This window comes from Geosmithia morbida, assembly GCF_012550715.1.
Source record: "Geosmithia morbida isolate 1262 chromosome Unknown scaffold_0, whole genome shotgun sequence".
Lineage (NCBI taxonomy): Eukaryota > Fungi > Ascomycota > Sordariomycetes > Hypocreales > Bionectriaceae > Geosmithia > Geosmithia morbida.
In genome coordinates this window covers 2034975-2051950 of record NW_023336187.1, presented here as the reverse complement: position 1 = coordinate 2051950, position 16976 = coordinate 2034975, and the positions used below count along the sequence as shown (strand labels likewise).

At 57.4% G+C, this 16976-nt stretch overlaps 7 protein-coding genes across 7 annotated transcripts in view; 3 read left to right on the top strand and 4 right to left on the bottom strand.

The window, feature by feature from the left end:
- GMORB2_0616 (to vacuolar protein sorting-associated protein vps17) overlaps nucleotides 1-1061 on the bottom strand; it is a gene marked incomplete at both ends in the record, with an annotated part of 2089 nt that extends 1028 nt beyond the window's left edge. Inside the window, 2 exons of the mRNA XM_035462601.1 lie at nucleotides 24-477; nucleotides 558-1061. Of these exons, the coding sequence (XP_035325531.1) occupies nucleotides 24-477; nucleotides 558-1061 (958 nt within the window). The remainder of the gene's footprint in view (nucleotides 1-23; nucleotides 478-557) is intronic.
- Nucleotides 1062-1938: 877 nt separating this feature from the next.
- Nucleotides 1939-2893, top strand: GMORB2_0615 (protein BCP1; the record flags this gene model as incomplete). Its single annotated transcript, XM_035462600.1, has 2 exons — nucleotides 1939-2010; nucleotides 2099-2893. The coding sequence occupies 2 exons, from the start codon at nucleotides 1939-1941 to the stop codon at nucleotides 2891-2893; spliced, it is 867 nt and encodes a 288-aa protein (XP_035325530.1).
- A 185-nt stretch (nucleotides 2894-3078) lies between these two features.
- Nucleotides 3079-4083, bottom strand: GMORB2_0614 (chorismate mutase; the record flags this gene model as incomplete). The annotated part of the gene is made up of 3 exons (XM_035462599.1): nucleotides 3079-3750; nucleotides 3838-3898; nucleotides 4013-4083. 3 exons carry the CDS (start codon nucleotides 4081-4083, stop codon nucleotides 3079-3081), a joined length of 804 nt encoding a protein of 267 aa, XP_035325529.1.
- A 1131-nt stretch (nucleotides 4084-5214) lies between these two features.
- Nucleotides 5215-7431, top strand: GMORB2_0613 (mitochondrial division protein 1; the record flags this gene model as incomplete). The annotated part of the gene is made up of 4 exons (XM_035462598.1): nucleotides 5215-5286; nucleotides 5355-5973; nucleotides 6046-7061; nucleotides 7153-7431. 4 exons carry the CDS (start codon nucleotides 5215-5217, stop codon nucleotides 7429-7431), a joined length of 1986 nt encoding a protein of 661 aa, XP_035325528.1.
- Nucleotides 7432-8075: 644 nt separating this feature from the next.
- Nucleotides 8076-10313, bottom strand: GMORB2_0612 (uncharacterized protein; the record flags this gene model as incomplete). The annotated part of the gene is made up of 4 exons (XM_035462597.1): nucleotides 8076-8740; nucleotides 8812-9071; nucleotides 9171-10096; nucleotides 10269-10313. The coding sequence occupies 4 exons, from the start codon at nucleotides 10311-10313 to the stop codon at nucleotides 8076-8078; spliced, it is 1896 nt and encodes a 631-aa protein (XP_035325527.1).
- Nucleotides 10314-10809: 496 nt separating this feature from the next.
- Nucleotides 10810-12255, top strand: GMORB2_0611 (lysine-specific demethylase 8; the record flags this gene model as incomplete). Its single annotated transcript, XM_035462596.1, has 1 exon — nucleotides 10810-12255. The coding sequence occupies one exon, from the start codon at nucleotides 10810-10812 to the stop codon at nucleotides 12253-12255; it is 1446 nt and encodes a 481-aa protein (XP_035325526.1).
- A 119-nt stretch (nucleotides 12256-12374) lies between these two features.
- On the bottom strand, nucleotides 12375-14069 carry GMORB2_0610 (uncharacterized protein; the record flags this gene model as incomplete). Its single annotated transcript, XM_035462595.1, has 1 exon — nucleotides 12375-14069. The coding sequence occupies one exon, from the start codon at nucleotides 14067-14069 to the stop codon at nucleotides 12375-12377; it is 1695 nt and encodes a 564-aa protein (XP_035325525.1).
- Nucleotides 14070-16976: the final 2907 nt, after the last annotated feature.

Sequence of the window (16976 nt, the reverse complement as noted above, 5' to 3'; positions counted from 1 at the left end):
GGGGGTATAGTGTATCGACCAACCTCTGCGGGCCTTGACCAGCTTGTCCACCTTGTGGCCGGCATCCATGGATCCGAGATAGAACAGCTTGACCGTGGGGCGGGCATCCGCCAGCTCCAGAGTGTCATCGGGCGGCGGCGCGAATTGCTTGAGAATCTTCCTCCGGACTCCCGTGGCCGGCTGCTTCATCTTGACGAGGGGGCTGTAGCCAAAGTCACTCTCCACAAAGAGAATCATCTCGTCATCCTTCATGAGGGTCTCGTTGCTGCATACGTAGTTGAACCAGCGCTGGATGAGGGCCTTGACGCGAGCCTCGTCCTCGTCGGTCCCGGCGCCGGCCGACGTCACCGACGGCGGCATGGCGGGGACCAGGGCCTCGGGATTGGCTGATACAAGATGCTGCGCGAGCTTGACAAACTCCGAGTGTAGTCGGCGCACGTCTCGGTATTGCGTCGTGCGGAACCGAGGCAGGTTTGTCTGCGGGGAGAAGCGCAACATGTTAGCTGGAAAGCTGATCACGAGCAGCATCTAGAGGGGAGAGAGAAGCAAGAGCATACGTAGACATCGAAACGGATGATGGGGTCCTTCTTCCCAGTGCGCTCAAGTCCGGTGACCTTGGCCTGCAGTCGATACTGCGGTTTGGTAGGCTTGGGGGCCTCCCGCTGGGGAGTGGCGACGGCGGGAGCAGCAGCAGCAGCAGCGGCAGGCCGTTGATTGTCAGCACCGAGCGCGGTAGCGTCGTGCGATGCGGCGGCATCGTCGCCCTCCCCAGGCGCTTCCGACTCGCGCGAGGAAACGGCGGCGGTATCTGTGGCAGGCTCCGACCCTCCTCCCTCTGTCTCCGACGACGTGGTGACGGTGCCTGGTCTCTGGAAGCCCCGAGGGCTGCCCAGGGCATCGTCGAAGCCGTTGGACGGCTGTGGCGTGAATCGCAGGGGAGGAGGGTCGTCGCTGAAGTTCCCGAGCGGCGCGCGGGCACGCTGGGGAGAAGAGGCGGGCGAGTTACCCCAGGGAGAGGCGGCAGGGTCGTCTGCCTCGTTGATGGAGGCGCCGTAGTCCATGATGGGGTGGCGGGATCGGATCGTAGCTGTCGATAATGTCGCAGAGAGGCGGGAACCAGGTGCTCGGGATTATTCCAATGGGCGTCGGGGGATGGATGCGGCACACATGAATTGGCCCCTCTTATCTCCTATCCTCTGATCGTCGGTGTGTACGTGTGTGTGAGGGGGGGGATACGGAGAACTCCAGGCACGAGGCTGAGATCCCTGAAGGCGTGGGTGATGGTCGAGATAGAAGCAAGTAATATTAATATTAGAAGAATAAACGGGCGGTCGGTCGCTGACGCAACCTGCAAAGCTCCAAGTGCTGTGGGCTCAGGCGCTGTTGAGAACTTGAGGGGGGCCCGTTTTGGCTGTTTACGGCTGCTGACGGGTCTCTCTCGGTGAGTCTACTGCTGGGCTGAGTTCCACTGCTCCAGCAGGTGGAATCCCTCGAGCCTAGGCTGCTCGCCTCCGCACCGGGGACGGGCGTTCCTCATTGGTCAGCATCGACGAACAGCTGCTGTATCAATCCCCTGTGATGCGCACCGTAACATCATCCGGTAGGCAATACCCATCTGCTATTAGTGGTTACAGCGCTCGCTGTAGCCTCCGCTGCCGCCCCGGGTTCAGTTGATCATGGGCGCAACACCGGAGGGAAGATGGAGGTGGGATACCCCAGTTTGGTTAGTGAGGGGCATGGTTTTTTTTCTCTGTCTGTGACCGCATGACATAGCCATTCTCCTTCTTTTCCTGTTCGGCTTTTCCTGGGTCCATTATACTAGTAATCCAGTACTTTGGTATCGTGATTCCCTTCTGCTTTCTCTTCATTTTCTCCCTAGGTTAAGCATCCGTATATAGCACTCCATCACCCGTTCTACCAGCGATCGCATCATACAGAATGGGCCGGAAGAGGGAGAGAGACGAGCCCACGGCCGACCCCTCGGTCGACAAGATGGACGAGGATGACGAGGTAAGAGAGCCTCCAGACTCGGTCTCTTGCTTCTTCTGCTGCTCCTGCTGGGATGAAGGATGAGCACTGACTCCCGACACACACACAGGACTTCGACATTGTCAACGTCGACTTTGAGTGGTTCAACTTTGACCCTGAGATCGACTTCCACGGCACCAAGGGTCTCCTGCGACAGCTCTTCGACGTCGACGCGAACCTCTTCAACATATCGGCCCTGGCGGACTTGGTGGTCTCACAGAACACCATTGGCTCGACGGTCAAGGTGGACGGCAAGGCCACCGATGCCTACGCCCTAGCCACCGTCCTCAACCTGACGGAGAATGCGCACAAGGAGCCCATCGGTGACATTGCCAAGTACCTGGCCGACAAGGCACGCACGAACCCTTCATTATCCTCTGCGGTCCCCCCGCTGCTGGCCGGCACTGCCGGCGGGAAGCAGCAGGTTGGCATCATCTTCTCCGAGAGGTTGATCAACGTTCCTCCCGAGATTGCCCCGCCGCTCTTCTCCATGATGATTGACGAGGTCGAGGCCGCTGTTGAGGACAAGGAACCATACGACTTCACACACTATCTCATCATCTCCAAGACGTACCGCGAGATCGAGTCGGCCCTCGACGTTGAGGACAGGAAGCGCAAGAAGGCCAAGGGTGGCGAGCCTGCCACCTTCTACTTCCACCCTGAGGACGAGGTGTTCCAGAAACACGCTATCGCCTACGGCAGCTACAACTTCACAAAGGAGAACGAGCTGGCCGCTGACAGCAAGCGCGCTTTCCAGGAGATGGGCATCAAACCTTTTGGACATATGATCCTCATCGAGGCTAGCAAGTTCCCTGCCGCTGTCAAGGCTGTCCAGGAGTACATAGGGGGGCCGCAGCAACAATGACGAACAAGAACACAGCAACAACAACACACAAGGAAAAAAAAAAAAGAGAGAAACTCAACCATTTTTGCGTTTGATCTATACTTTGTCTTGCCTCCCATGGAATCACCGTCTTTTTTCTCTCTCCTCTACCTTTCATAGATGCCTTTCTTTCCAACCTGTTATTTCTATGTTCACCTCTTTCTGCTCTATACCTCCGGCTCGAGTCTCTGCATCAGGTATTCGATCTCGACCTCCTTTGTCAGGGGAATGACAAAGTCCTTGTACATGGAAACGACGGCGTCGACGTTGATCTTGGAAGGCGGGTTGGCCTCGTCAGCTTGGGCAGGATCGGTGCCGTAGGTCTGGGCCTTGAGCCTCAGTCGGTCGAGCACCTTTTTCTCGACGGCAGCATCGGTGATGGCCTCGCCGATAGCCTCGCGGTCGCCAGCCTTGATGAGGGCAGTATACTTTTCCTCCTCGGAGCGGAACTTGCTCTCGGCGACGAATTTGCCGAAATGGATCCGGCGCGAGATGGCCTGCAAGCACGAGATATCGCAGACGGCCGTCGACCCGTAGTTCTCCTCCGACTCACCGCGGTCGCCGCGCCCACCAAAATCTGGGCACACAGCCGGTAGAAATTTTTCCGTGTAGAACTTCTTGATCTTGTCGTTGACGTTGACGTTGTTGGGGTGGAGGATCTTGGGGTAGTTCAACGGCTTGAGAATGGGCTTCTGCACCGCGTCGGGGAAGAAAGGGTACTCATCCGGCGACTCGAAGCGGCGCACCAGCGACTGGATCTTCTCCTGCTCACGGATGTACCAATCTAGGAAGCTGCCATTGTAGTTGGGGAGAGTGACAGCCCCAGGAGTGTAGATGGTCTAGAGTCTCGGTCAGATACACGACGTGCTCTCCATTCCTCCCTGTCATTTATAATCATCTGGATGATCCCAGGCTTGAAGTCTAACCTTATTCAAGGCGAACTGTACACGCTCAATGAGGTGAAAGGTGATGGTGTCCTCTAATCGGCTGTCGGTCGTCAGTCAGACACATCCACGCCGCAGGCGCAGACTCTTACACACGCACATATATATGGAAGTGTGGTAGTATCCTGCACACGGCATGCGGGAAAGAGAGACTCACATGAGCTGGTAGCGAATCCTCGAAAGTTCCAGTGCCTTGGAGGCATCGCCCAGATCCACGGCGGCGTCCATGGTGATAAGGTGGTGGTGGTGGTGGTATGAGCAAGATGATGGCGGGGACTATACTGCTGCGATGATGAGTGAGGAGGGGCAGGGTAGCAAAGTACCTGTAAGCGAAGAACGTGGGGAGAGGGGCTTATGGGATATCGAGAAGCCGTGTATGACGTGAAAAGTCGAATATTATGACGATGCAGTAGAGACAAGCTTGCTTGATCGCCCCCTCTCGCCGGTGACCGGACCCGTTCTGCTTTTAGAGTAGACTTTCTTGGTCGCTCCTGCCTGCAAGAACGCTGCAAGACCAAAGAGCAGAGAGGGCGAGCGGGATGTGGCATGTGGCATGTGGCTTGTGAAATGTGGGTATATGGTGTGTGGCTTGGACTCGAGGTGGGGGGAGGGTGCCCCAGGCGATACAGGTTAGGGGGGGGGGGGATAGTGGACAAAATAGGACAGTCACTTGGTGTTTCTGGGACTCGGGGCAACGCCCAGTATTGATAGAGCCGCGATGGCGAGAGAGATGCAATATCTGAGATGATATCGGTACTTGGACTGTTAGCAAGGATCAAATTACTCTGCATTCAGAGGATATCACACCCTATCTTCACCGGTAAGATAAGCAGTATTGATGAGTATTCTATGGGCGTAGCATACATTGTTTTATAGATGGTTTTATATACATGATGCGTGGGGCTCGGCAATATAACTTTCTCCTTGTCCTGGAGCTTTTTTGTCAACCCCCCTTTATGACAGTGGCAGAGAGATCCACGCCTCTGGGCCTACGCTCTGAGTCGGTCTCCTGTACAGGTTACAGTAATCTGTATACAAAAAAAAAACCAAAAAAAAAAAAAAAACTTGTAGGCCGCTGTTTCTGTTCGGCATTGAGCGCGTCATTGGTGCATCCGAGCTCCGTACTTGACACCCGCGGATCTCTTCAGCCTTTTCTCCCTTAGCCCCTTCCGTCCACGGCAACTTCTTCCTTCCTGCCGAGTAATGCTCGAAGCAGCGCGCCTTACGCCGAATTCATATTCATAATTTCTCTTCTCCTCCCCTCTTCCCTCTGTCCCCGCCACATCCTCTCCTCCTTGACGGCACGTGTCACCGACTTTTTCCCCTTATCTGGTGTGCCTGGCTGTAGTGGTTCTGGCCATGGCTGATCAAGAGGGCCAGTATGTCTTTCCTGAGGATGGACCCGGCGATGATGAGCAGTCAATCATATCTGTATGTCGTATCCTCCGGGAAGGTCTCTCGATATCCCCCTCGTACCACCTCTGACTAAATCCACACAGACACGCGGCATCGAAGCATTTGGCCGCAAAGTCACCACGACGGCCAATCACTTGATGGGCCCCAATCCCGAGGATGTCACCAACCACTACCAGACGGCCATGGCCGAGATGCACAAGCAGATGAAGCGGCCACACGTTCAGCGGAGCATGTTCTCCATGGCCCGCACCACTCCGACCGACATGGTGCGCTCCAGGCTGTCTACGGCCGAGATACAGCACCGGGCCATCGCCCACCTCCCCGACGAACTCCTGATCAACATCCCCGATCACAAGAACAGCTACTCCCTCTTCCAAGGCTTCCAGGCCAGCGTCACCGACGACTCCGTCGACGGCCGGAAGCAACATCACCACCGGCACGTGTCTAGGGGCCGGAAAATGATAGACGACAGCGACGGCGCCCAACAACTATACGGCAGCGATCCCAAACGCCTACACCAGTTGAAGAAGGAAAAGGCCTCTATGATGCACGAGTTCGAGATCCTAAATGTTCGCAAGAACATGGCCAGCGCCGAGATTCGCGAAGTGGACGACAAGATTGCCAACCTCCACGGCATGAGGAGAATTGTCCTTGAGAGGTTGGCTGGCTTTGAGCAGGAGGAGGCATTGCTGGAGCACGACCGTAAGTTGCATTCACCGGAAGCCCCTCCAAAGACGACTTGAGGTACCGTAAATGCTGACCTGCACACCCTAGTGGTCGATATCGAGGCCAAGATTGAAGAGGCTCAAGCTCAGGCCGACGAGGCCGAGCTGATTGCCCGGAACACGGCTACCAAGGAAGAGGAGGACCTGGTGGGCGACGCCGACGACCACGGATTCATGACGCAGTCGGTCTACGACAAGATCCCCTCGGAGAAGGGCACGCTGTCGCGGAAATCGAAAAAGGTACATCGCAGGAAGTCGATGCCCATCTTGCACGAGCACTTTGAACCCGGGTCATCGATACGCGAGATCCGAGCGCACCAGGACTCCATATCGGCGCTTGATTTTGATGCGCCCTTCGGCACCATGGTGACGGCCGCTCTCGACGACACGGTTCGCGTGTGGGATCTCAACGCTGGGCGGTGCATGGGCCACCTCGAGGGCCACACGGCGTCGGTACGTGCCCTGCAGGTGGAGGATAACATCCTGGCGACGGGGTCCATGGACGCCACCATCAAGCTGTGGGACCTGAGCAAGGCGCGGTACGACCCGCACGGTGACCGGGACGGCGAGGGTGACGACGACGACATGGCCTGGGAGAACCCGGATGACCAGCCTATCGACCCGCCCGAGGGTAGCATGGACGACTGCGAGCTCTTCACCCTGCAGGCCCACGTGGGTGAGATCACAGCCCTGCACTTCCGCGGCGACGTGCTCGTCTCCGGATCGGCCGACAAGACGATCCGCCACTGGGACCTCGAGAGGGGTCGCTGCGTCCAGACCCTCGACGTCATGTGGGCGGCCGCCCAAGCGTCGGCCTCGATTGGAGCCTCAGAGAGCACGTGGAGGCCAACGGGACGCGCCACCTCGAGCACCACCGATTTCGTCGGCGCCCTCCAGGTCTTCGAGTCAGCCCTAGCCTGCGGAACCGCTGACGGCATGGTCCGTCTCTGGGATCTCCGTAGCGGACAGGTGCACCGGAGCCTGGTCGGTCACACGGACGCCGTCACCTGTCTCCAGTTTGACGACATGCATCTCGTCACCGGCAGCGCAGACAGGAGTATCAGGGTACGTGTCTTTCAGCCTATAGTCTTCTATCCCCTCCCCCGCCCCCTTCCCGCCCCTTCTCCCTGTACCGATAGCTAACCTGTGACGATAGATATGGGACCTGCGTACTGGCTCGATACACGACGCCTACGCCTACGACAACCCGGTCACGAGCATGATGTTTGACGCGCGCCGCATCGTCAGCGCCGCGGGCGAGGACGTAGTCAAGGTCTACGACAAAGTCGAAGGTCGCCAGTGGGACTGCGGCGCGGGGATCAAGGCCGCCGAAGAGATGGACAAGACGCCCGCCATTGTCGAGCGCGTCGGTGTACGTGAGGGTTACCTCGTCGAGGGAAGGCGGGATGGGATTGTAGGAGTGTGGACGTGCTGAACACTACGAGATCCAAACAAAAGCAAACGTTAGAAATGTACAAGAGAAAGAGAGGGGTGAGAAAGACATCAATTATAGTCGTGTATATATGTATTCCATGTACTATTATTGTTCTCTGTACAAGAGCCACTCACTACCCAAATGATTTTTTTTTTGGGGGGGGGGGGGGGGAGGAGGAGCAGGGGAAATAAAAAAAAATCAACACATTTTTTCAACCCCCATGGTTATAACGGACTGGGGTGATTTGCAACGACTGGCCGAGGTAAGAATCCGAAGCAGTCTATAGTATTATGAGGTGCCGCCTACTTCAGATCTCTGAGTACCGAACATCCGTGCTCTCACGCGGGATTTAATCGTAGGGGGGGGTGGTTCCGAACGCCCATCTTGCTAGTTGGCCTGTTGATAGATCATAAACCCCATAGAAAGAAAGAGGCGGCGACGACAATTTGGCAGGTCGAAATGGAGTATTAATAATTCTGTGCGTTTTCTATAAAAAAAAAGTCCTTATCAAATCCGTGTGGATATATTTTTCTTTGATTTGTGGTGGTTTTTCAAGTGTGTGTGTGTGTGTGGTGGTGTATGCTAGAATGCAAAAAAAAAAAGGCCAGGGGGGGGGGACACAAGATCATGACAGGTGCTCTTCATTATATAAAGCAGTTTTCGCCCAGGAAACTACAGGTAAAATCATCTGCCGGCCAGTCTGCCTGCCAGAGGGCAGCGTCAAATGTGGCGGCAGTAGCCATGTCGACCGGTTGCTGTTGACCTTGGCCGTTGTTGTTACTGTTGGCGGCGGTGTTGATATGGAAACGACCTCCGTCTGCGTTGGCTTCCTGACCTGACGGTTGAGGACCGGAGGGAGGAGGAGGAGGAGGTGCGGGAGGTGGGTTGGCCATGTTGCTGGCACAGAAATCGCGCGTCTTGGCGAAGAGCATGACGGCCTTTTGGGGCCAGCAGTCGCCCGGCTCGTGAGGCCGCGAGATCTTGGAGTGCTGTAGCTTGTCGATGAGGCGGTTGAGCACGTCGACGACGTTGACCGTGGACCGGGCGAGGGCTGTGTCCCAGTTGGGATCGTTGAGCGTCGACAGCTTCCAGAGGACGATGATGTACCGCGCTATGTAGACGAAGAAGGGGAACGACGCGCCGATCAGCTCATCAGCCGGTATGGCGAGGAGGTCGTCGACGGCCCGCTTCGACGTCTCGAGGCACGAGTATAGGCACTCGAGCCTTTGGAAGGCCGGGGCATCCTTCATCGACGGGATCAGGCTGAATATGCTCAGTTCTGCGTAGTACAGCGAGGCTAAGAGGACGTCTGTAGGCTGGGTCAGCGGGGGGGGGGGTGGTATACCGGGGTCTCTGATGACAGAGGGGGGATGTGCTCACCGTGCCTCTTCAGTTCCGGCCTTATACTGGTTCTGATATCGCCTAGACTTCGTTTAAGGAGCGACATGTAGAAGTTTGGTGACGATGATATCACGGTGCCCTTGGCGCTTTCTACGTCGCCGGCCACTCGTTGTGCCCGAACTTGCAAGGCAAAGATCTCGTCATAGATGCATTCTTTACTCTGGCTCATGACCTCTAGACATTCATCCATGTGCGGGGTCCATTGCATGGCGTCGATCTGGCTGGAATATGAGGCGACGCTTTTCCCCCCCACCCCCTCGGTTTTGACGATTCGACAAGTTAGCACATGGTATTCGATTGGCGACGACGGAATTGTTTGTAACTAGGTGACGACCCACACAGAACTCATGACAAAAGTTGCCAGAACAGCACGTCTCTCCTCCATGGTTCGAGGAGTCGTCGTAGTGCCGGCACCGGGTCCACCAGGCAGGATACTCAACTCCTCCTGTGGCGGTTTGTTGAGGCGCATATCGAATGCCAGCGTCATGGCCATCTGTGTGAAGCGCGGGACCCTGGTGGCCGTTCCCATGAGAAGATAGTCACGTCCCCAGCATAGGAACACAAGCAGGCCGAGCAGCAGGTCGACATTGACAGCACCCGGGTGATTCCCCAGGAAGATGTGGTCTGTCAGCGCCCTCTTGGCCTTCTCGCCCAGCTCAAACTTCTTGTTCATGGACGGGCATGCCGCCGTCATGATGCAGAGGAAGAGAAAGGGCCTTTGGCGGCGCAGTTGACGGTAGTCTTCTGGAAGATGCAGGAAGGCAAAATACTTGAGGTGAGTTTTTTGAAAGTCGACGTAGTAGCTCTGTGCTTCGCTTTCCGGCAGTCTCGGGTCCAGCAAGCCAGACAGTGACGATGACGATAGCGGATGAAATGTGGCAGCAGCAGCAGCAGAAGCAGCAGCATTAGATGGCACGGATGACTCGGTTTCACCGGTGGCGGACAGTCCTGCCGGTGAGCTGTAGTTGGAGCCGTAGGGTGTTATGAAGGATGGGTTCGAATTGGTGTTGGAGGAGACGGCATTGGCGTCCGAGGAGCTCTCTGCGCGTCCGTGACCGGATGACGATCCCAGAAGAGAGACGAGCTCATCGACCTTGCCTTCAAGTTGGTCGATGCGGGAGATGGGATTGTTCCGCTTCGCGCTGATAGCTCGAGTCCCCGTTCCAGGTTCGCACTGTTTGTCGAGACGGTGACACCTCTCGCAGCGTCGCGAGCCGCTTCTTGGCACGCATTTGCACTTGGACCGGGAGCAATTCAAGCATGCCTACAGAGATGTTTGGGTTGTGATTAGCATTGGGTGAGAGGTGTGGGGGAGGGGGAGCTAAAGGAAAAAATAAGGAAGAATAGACAGGAAAAGAAAAGAAACCCATGGGTTTCTTCTTCTCCTTCTCTTCTTAATTCCCCAAGCGGTTAGTAACTGACTGAGCCTGACCTACCCGTCCATATGTCTGGGAAGTCGACCTCTTGGGACTGGAAACCATTGGATGTCTTCCACCCCCCCTTCTGATATTTCGAGGAGTTTGCTGTGCCGTCGATTCGTTGCAGGTAACTATGATACATGTATTACACGCGACGATGTAAAGAGAAAGAGCGACCTCGGATACTTTGAACGACCTCAGTGGGAAGGGGGCGTTCGGCTTTCCTGGAACTCGGAGTTCGGCCCTGCAACGAACGCCGATGACCCTGCCACGTGATGTTGATCGACGATGGATGCCATACTCGCAATGTCTGGCCGCAAGAAGTAGCTAGGATGGCGAGGGAAAAGACAGTTCTATAGAGGCAAGATACCATCATAAGGAACAACGATGCTTCGAATCCTACAAAGAGGATGTACTTGCTGAACCGGGGGTGTGTGTGCGTCTCAGGGCTTGGCAACCAGTAACGGTGCAAATCCTAAGCCTCAAGTATCCACCATCCATCTACCACACATTGGGCACGCCACCAACGAACGTACATGGCGGCACGGCACTGCGAGCCATGGAAACACGTCGCGACGAGCTGCTCCGGCGATACCACGGTGCAGCTTCGGACATTTCGGTCGGGTTTCCCACCGTCGAGGGGCCCACAGCCGCCGCCAAGGGTCCCGCCGGTCGCAAGACAGGCTCAGCTGCCTTGAAGGGCGTCGAGGACCTCGTGAGGAGGCAAGCAAAGAAGCTGCTCGCCACGCCCCCTCCAGGCGAGACGGATGCTCTCCTCCGGCGTCTGGACGACGTAGCCTCCATAGCCATGACGCGCTTCTACGCCTTCCGCTACGATCGCGTGCCGGATCCCTGGCGCCGCATGTACACGGACACGCTCGTGCTGACGAGCTACGTGCACCTGCTGCGGTTGTCGGACACATGCCAGGCCGCAGACCCGTGGAGTCCCGTGACGGAGAATCTGGACCGGGCGCTCATCACGACGGGGGGGCAGAGCGCGTCGCTCGGAGACGGCTGGATCGGAGACACGATGCAGCTCATCGAGGATGTGCTCCTGGCCGAGGGGGGCGATCGGCGTCCAGCCAAGCGGCAGAGAAAGGACGGCGCAGATGACCTCTTCCCAGCCGACGAGCCGTACGGCCGTCCTGCGCTGTCGGCCTCGCACGAGTGTCCCCGGCACCGGGGCTGGACAGTAGACAGGTTCGAGGCGTACATGGATGCCGGCGGCAGCGGACGGCCCAAGCCCCTCGTCCTGACCGACGTCACGACGCACTGGCCTGCTCTGACGGACCGCCCCTGGAGAAGCAGGGAGTACCTCCTGTCCCGCACGCTTGGCGGTCGCCGCCTAGTGCCCGTCGAGGTAGGGCGGAGCTACGTCGACGCCGACTGGGGCCAGGAACTCACATCGTTTGGCAGCTTTCTGGACCGCTACGTGCTCAGCAGCGACGACGCTGGCAGCCGGAGGCAGGCCGTCGGCTACCTCGCCCAGCACAATCTGTTCCGCCAGATTCCCCGGCTCCGCAACGACATACTCATCCCGGACCTCTGCTGGGCCGACGTACCCCGTCACCCGGGAGGCCCGGCACGAGACCAGCCGCCTGTCGGCTCTCCGCGGCTGAACGCGTGGTTCGGCCCCGCGCGCACAATCACCCCGCTCCACACCGACGGCTACCACAACCTGCTGTGCCAGGTCGTCGGGACCAAGTACGTGAGGCTGTACCCGCCCGAGGCTACGCCCACCATGCGGCCCAGACCTACCGAGCAGGGCGTCGACATGAGCAACACGAGCGCCGTGGACCTAGGCATCGTAGAGGGGTGGGACGAGCCCGGTGACGACGACGGTGATGATGACGATGCGCTTGAGAGCATGAGGAGTGAGCTTAGGGGTGTCGAGTACAGAGAGTGTATCCTCGGCCCTGGGGACACGCTGCTCATACCCATGGGCTGGTGGCACTATGTTCGGAGTCTTAGTGTTAGCTTCAGTGTCAGCTTCTGGTGGAACTAACTGTTGTGTATGGATTTTTTTTCTTGCCCCCGATATGTCTCGCTTAACAGGAGAAGAAGAAACGCCCGTGTGATTTGTCTTCAACTAATGTTAATTGCTAGTATAGATAGGTGGATTGTTCAGCTGACGGTAGTTCGCGCCTCCTCTCCGCTCTCCCCACCACCCTGAGCTTCTCTGCGCGCCTTGGCGCCAGCCTTTAGCGTCTCCCACTGCTCACGGTACCTCTCGAGCGTCTTGGCCATCTTCTTGTTATCCCTCTCCAGCCTATCGACATACTTCTTCATAGAGGCAAGCTCGGCCTCCAGAACCTCGGCCTTGCTGCTGCTGCCGCCGGCAGATCCGCCGTGAGTGCGGACGGGTGAGCCTGGCCTCATGAGACTGAAGCTCTCCGACATCTTCTGGGCGCTCGCCTCGAAAGTGTGCAGCCTCTTGGTCAGCTTATCGAGCATGTCCTTGAGCGACTTGTTCTCGGTGTAGAGCTCCTCAATGGTGTTGCTGAGCTCCCTGTCCGTGCGGGCGCGGCCGACGCGGCGCTGGGCGCCGGCGGATAGGGCCGCTGGCACCTCGCGGGCATCGACGAAATCATCCTGGTCGTCCTCCGGGCCCTCGCGCATGGTGCTCAGGACCGAGGCAGAGCCCGAGCCCGTGGGTTTGGTGCCGCCCCCGAGCCGTCGCTTCTCCTTCTCGGCGTAGCTGAGGATGTTGGCGTACGAGATGGTGTGGCCGCTCGTGGGGACGACGTAGAAGGACTCGCTGGCGCCATAGCCCTCATTCTCCAGGGCACGCATGGTGGCCCGGGAATAGATCTTGGACAGGTCGGCGTCGTGGGCCGCGGCCGAGGACCGTGACTGAGGCGGGGAGATAGCCTGAGTCTTGCGGCTCTTCCCCGGTGATGGCTGCCGCACCCGCTGCTGCTGCTCCGCAGATGCCGATTCCTCAGACTCGGCGATGGATTCCTCTTGGACGAGGGGTAGCCCTGCAAAGGCCAGCGGTGCCGAGATGCGGTTCATGAGGCTGCCAAACGTGTTGTAGAACTTGGTGTAGCCGCCGTCGTCTGCCGGTTTGGTGTTGCTGTCGGTCGGAGGCGGGACGCGGCGTGAGGACGAGGACGAGGACGACGGCTTGCCGTGCGGTGGCGGCGAGGTACTAGGCATGGGGGGCACCCAGGTAGGCTTCCCCGGTGACTGCTGCTGACTCTCCATGATGTTGTGCATCTTGCCCTCGGAGCCGTAGCGTCTAGACCGGGAATCTATGTTCCCCGGGGCCTGGTCGTTGGACACGCTCGGGGTGAGAGGCTGGCCGCGGTACCTGGATGAACGGATCCCCCTCGCCGAGGCGAGGTTGCTGGCGATGGACGATGACATTTCGCGCGAGGCAAGACGGCGGTGCGGCGTCGGCTGCTTCTGCTGGTGCGGCGTCGGCTGTGCCGTCTTTGCCCGGGCATCTGCAGCTGCCGCCTTCCCGCCATCGTCGGTGGTGGCGCCATCACCGCCGGCCTTTGTCTCGTCCGAGGGGTTGGTGGCGTCGTCGTCTCCCGCATGCTGAGCTGAGTTCTGCTGCTGCTGCTGCTGCTGCTGCTGCTGCTGCTGGGGTGCGGGTAAGTTGAGAAGTTCGGCCAGACGGCGGTGATGGTCCTCAAGAAGCTTGAGCATGCGGAGGGCCTCGACGCTCGAGGTGTTGGAGGCAGCTGAGGCGAACTCGCCGGCTGCTTGGGTGTGCTCGCTGATGGCGATGGTCGTATCCGAGGCCTGGCGGGTGGCTACGGCGGCGGCGCGCGCATGATCGTGGGCTTTCAGGAGCGGCGAGGGCTCCATGGCGGGGGTGGGTTACGACTCATGAGGCTATCCCGGTCCTTCTCTCTTGTTCGTCTGCGTGGAGGTTGGCGGGAGGCTGGAGAGATTGGAGATGGAGTTGAAGAGAGAGTTTTTTTTTTTGTCTTGGCTCTCTCTGTCTCCAGGTGCAGGTATCTGGATGGTGGGTGGCGTGACGTAAGCTTGTTCAGAACTTTGTAATGAATGGAAGCAACTGCCCTCCTGACTTCGGATCCAGAAACGGAACAGCGTATTCTGTACAGATTACAGGAGCATGGAGGATTAGATTACGAATTAGAGCAGAGCGATGGGAGATGACGACGATTACAGCGTGCCCGTACGAGTCACTCAATGATATAACATGATGGGTTAGGTTACTGGATTGATGGGTACGCAAAACAGCAGAGGGGAGTGGGGAAAGGGTATGTTGCGGGGAGAAGAGAAGCCAGGCCAAGATGCAGACCGGCCAGGCTCCATGGGTCAAGTCCGATGGCGTATGTACTCGTATGCATCACTGCTGTGCATGCAAAGTGTTGATGGGGTTGTAGTGGAAATACTTTTTAATATGACGCTGTCCTCACTCGTGAGAAAGAGGCCGGTGGTTTGGCGAGTTCTGTCTGATGTTTCGACGTTGCAGATAAGAGGAATAGGACAGGGGGCTGAAGGGAGTGATAAAGCTCGTTCATGTATCATTACTCCGTATATACGAGTATGTGAGTATGTACTCCGTATGTGCAGATTATGCATTACGGTATTATCGGTACGCAAAAGTCCGGGCTGCAACTGCAACGACCCCCTGTCCCGTGAACTGAGGGTCAAACGGACCAGGAGTCAGTCATTCGGTAATATCACTGCGTAGATGATATGACGGCCTTACATGTCCAAGACTCATTCGGTAAAGAGTCTACGAAGTACCGGTAGCTCGGTAAAAAGGGCTGATGTTGTCACTGCATAACAACACGGAGGAAGTGCGTGTGTCGCAGTCCTGGGGCCTGAAAATGGATGCCTAGGGCACCTCTTCTCAGCCCTCGAGAGCGAAGGTCACACCTTCTCGTGCACCGGCCAGGACCATAGCCGATGTACCATCCAACACTAACGCCCCTCGGCGGCTATCTTCTTCGGCCAAGACGACAGAAAACGGGTTCATGGAAAGGAGGGGAAGGGAGTGTCTGCTCATGGAAGGGATGAAGATGAATAAGTGTGCACTTATTCGCCATGAATCTCCGCAGACGTCTCTAATCTGTACAGTGTGCAGTACGCTTACGACGACACGAACTTGGTGACGGACCAAGATAGTGTAATATGGCGATGCTGAACTCCGACCCCGGACGGCGAGACGTGAACTGGGAGAACACTGCGGGTTTCTGTCTAAGATGGAGGGATCAAGAAGAACAACCACCGTCATTGAGGGCACGGAAATACCCATGTTATCATTCTGCACAGCTGTCATACATGACTCAGGTACCCGGAAACGCTCGGCTCTCCGTCAACTCTTGTGGCTGCCTCCTTGGCTGGAAAGGAATAAGCTTCTTCCCTTGACACATATCCCGATCCGCCTCCAAGCCTGCCGTCCTCTATCTTACCACCATCCAGCCCGCCTTCATAGCGTTCACCTCGCCATCTCGCCATCCTTCATGTCGGCGTATAGAGCAGGCCCGTGGAAGCCTCGGCAGCCACAGACTCTACAAAGGCGCGAAGCTGACGAGCAACGGCCCTTTCTTGACGATGCATTCGTGGATGATACTGTCACCACTTGCTCCCGGGCTAATCTACGTCACCCCCTGCTGAGGCAGTTCGGGTTGGAGGGAGACGTAGACTCTGTCAGGCGTCTCGGCGCCGGGCTCGATGGTATTGTATGGAAAGTCAAAATATCCGGCAAGGCATATATGCCCTAGATCAAAGCTCGTATGTCTGGCCGCGGCTCCGAAGCATACGGCGTGGACATATTCAGCCAGGCCCAACCAGATCTCTCCCGCCTCTCCGGGTCTTGCCTCGCACCGCCGCGGCCCCAAAAACTGGTGCGGCAGTGGCATCTTGTTGGATATGGCTGATCTCATCTGTCCCTGGAACGTTGCATGGGATCCACGCTTGTACGGTAAGAGGGATGCTGCGGATATTCCAAGCTGACTGGGTCAGGGGATAGCTTCCACCAGGTAGCTTCGGCCGACTCGGATGGCCAGCCGGCTGCATCAGCGCATTGCCTCGGAGACCTGCATGTATGTGCCATTGGTAGCAGTCCCCACGATCTCTCCACCCCTATATTCTCTCGAGGTCCTCCAAGCATCTGAAGCGTCTACTCTCACTCCCCCCTAAAGCGTCTTGAAAGGTAGCCACTCTGAATTTGGCATGTCAGTCATCTTGTGCTGAGAGTCTCTCTACCGGGTCGTCCATGTGCCCCGCAGCTCCCGTAGAACCATGGAACCATGGGAGCTGTGGCCGTGTGGGGCCGTGAACCGTCATCTGTTGTCCGTTTTCCGTCTACCGAGTGTTGTCGGTTTGTCCACGGCTTGTTGCCGCGATAGACCATCGAACGATGTCTAACATCTCTCAATGGTTGTTCTGGTGTCAGAAAAGGGACCGTTCGAGGCGTCACACCCGCGATCCTAGTTACTACACCATCTCATCACGGACACTGAAGGTCTCAATGCCCTTCTCGAAGTCTTCCACGGCCACCGCAACCGGATTCTTCAATCCCGTTGTCTGTGTCCATTCGCGTCAAACCGAACGACTTGAAGAAAATGCGTTATGAACCCATTCCCCGAGGTGCGTCACTTGGCCGGTCCCTGCATGGCGGACGTTGTGCTGACCACCGTCATCACGGGTACTGCAGATGGGTGTCCTGTAAGCATCGCCGCGGGTCCAATCATCCACTAACAGACCACCGCACCAGGATGTGGGCGGTGCAGCCGT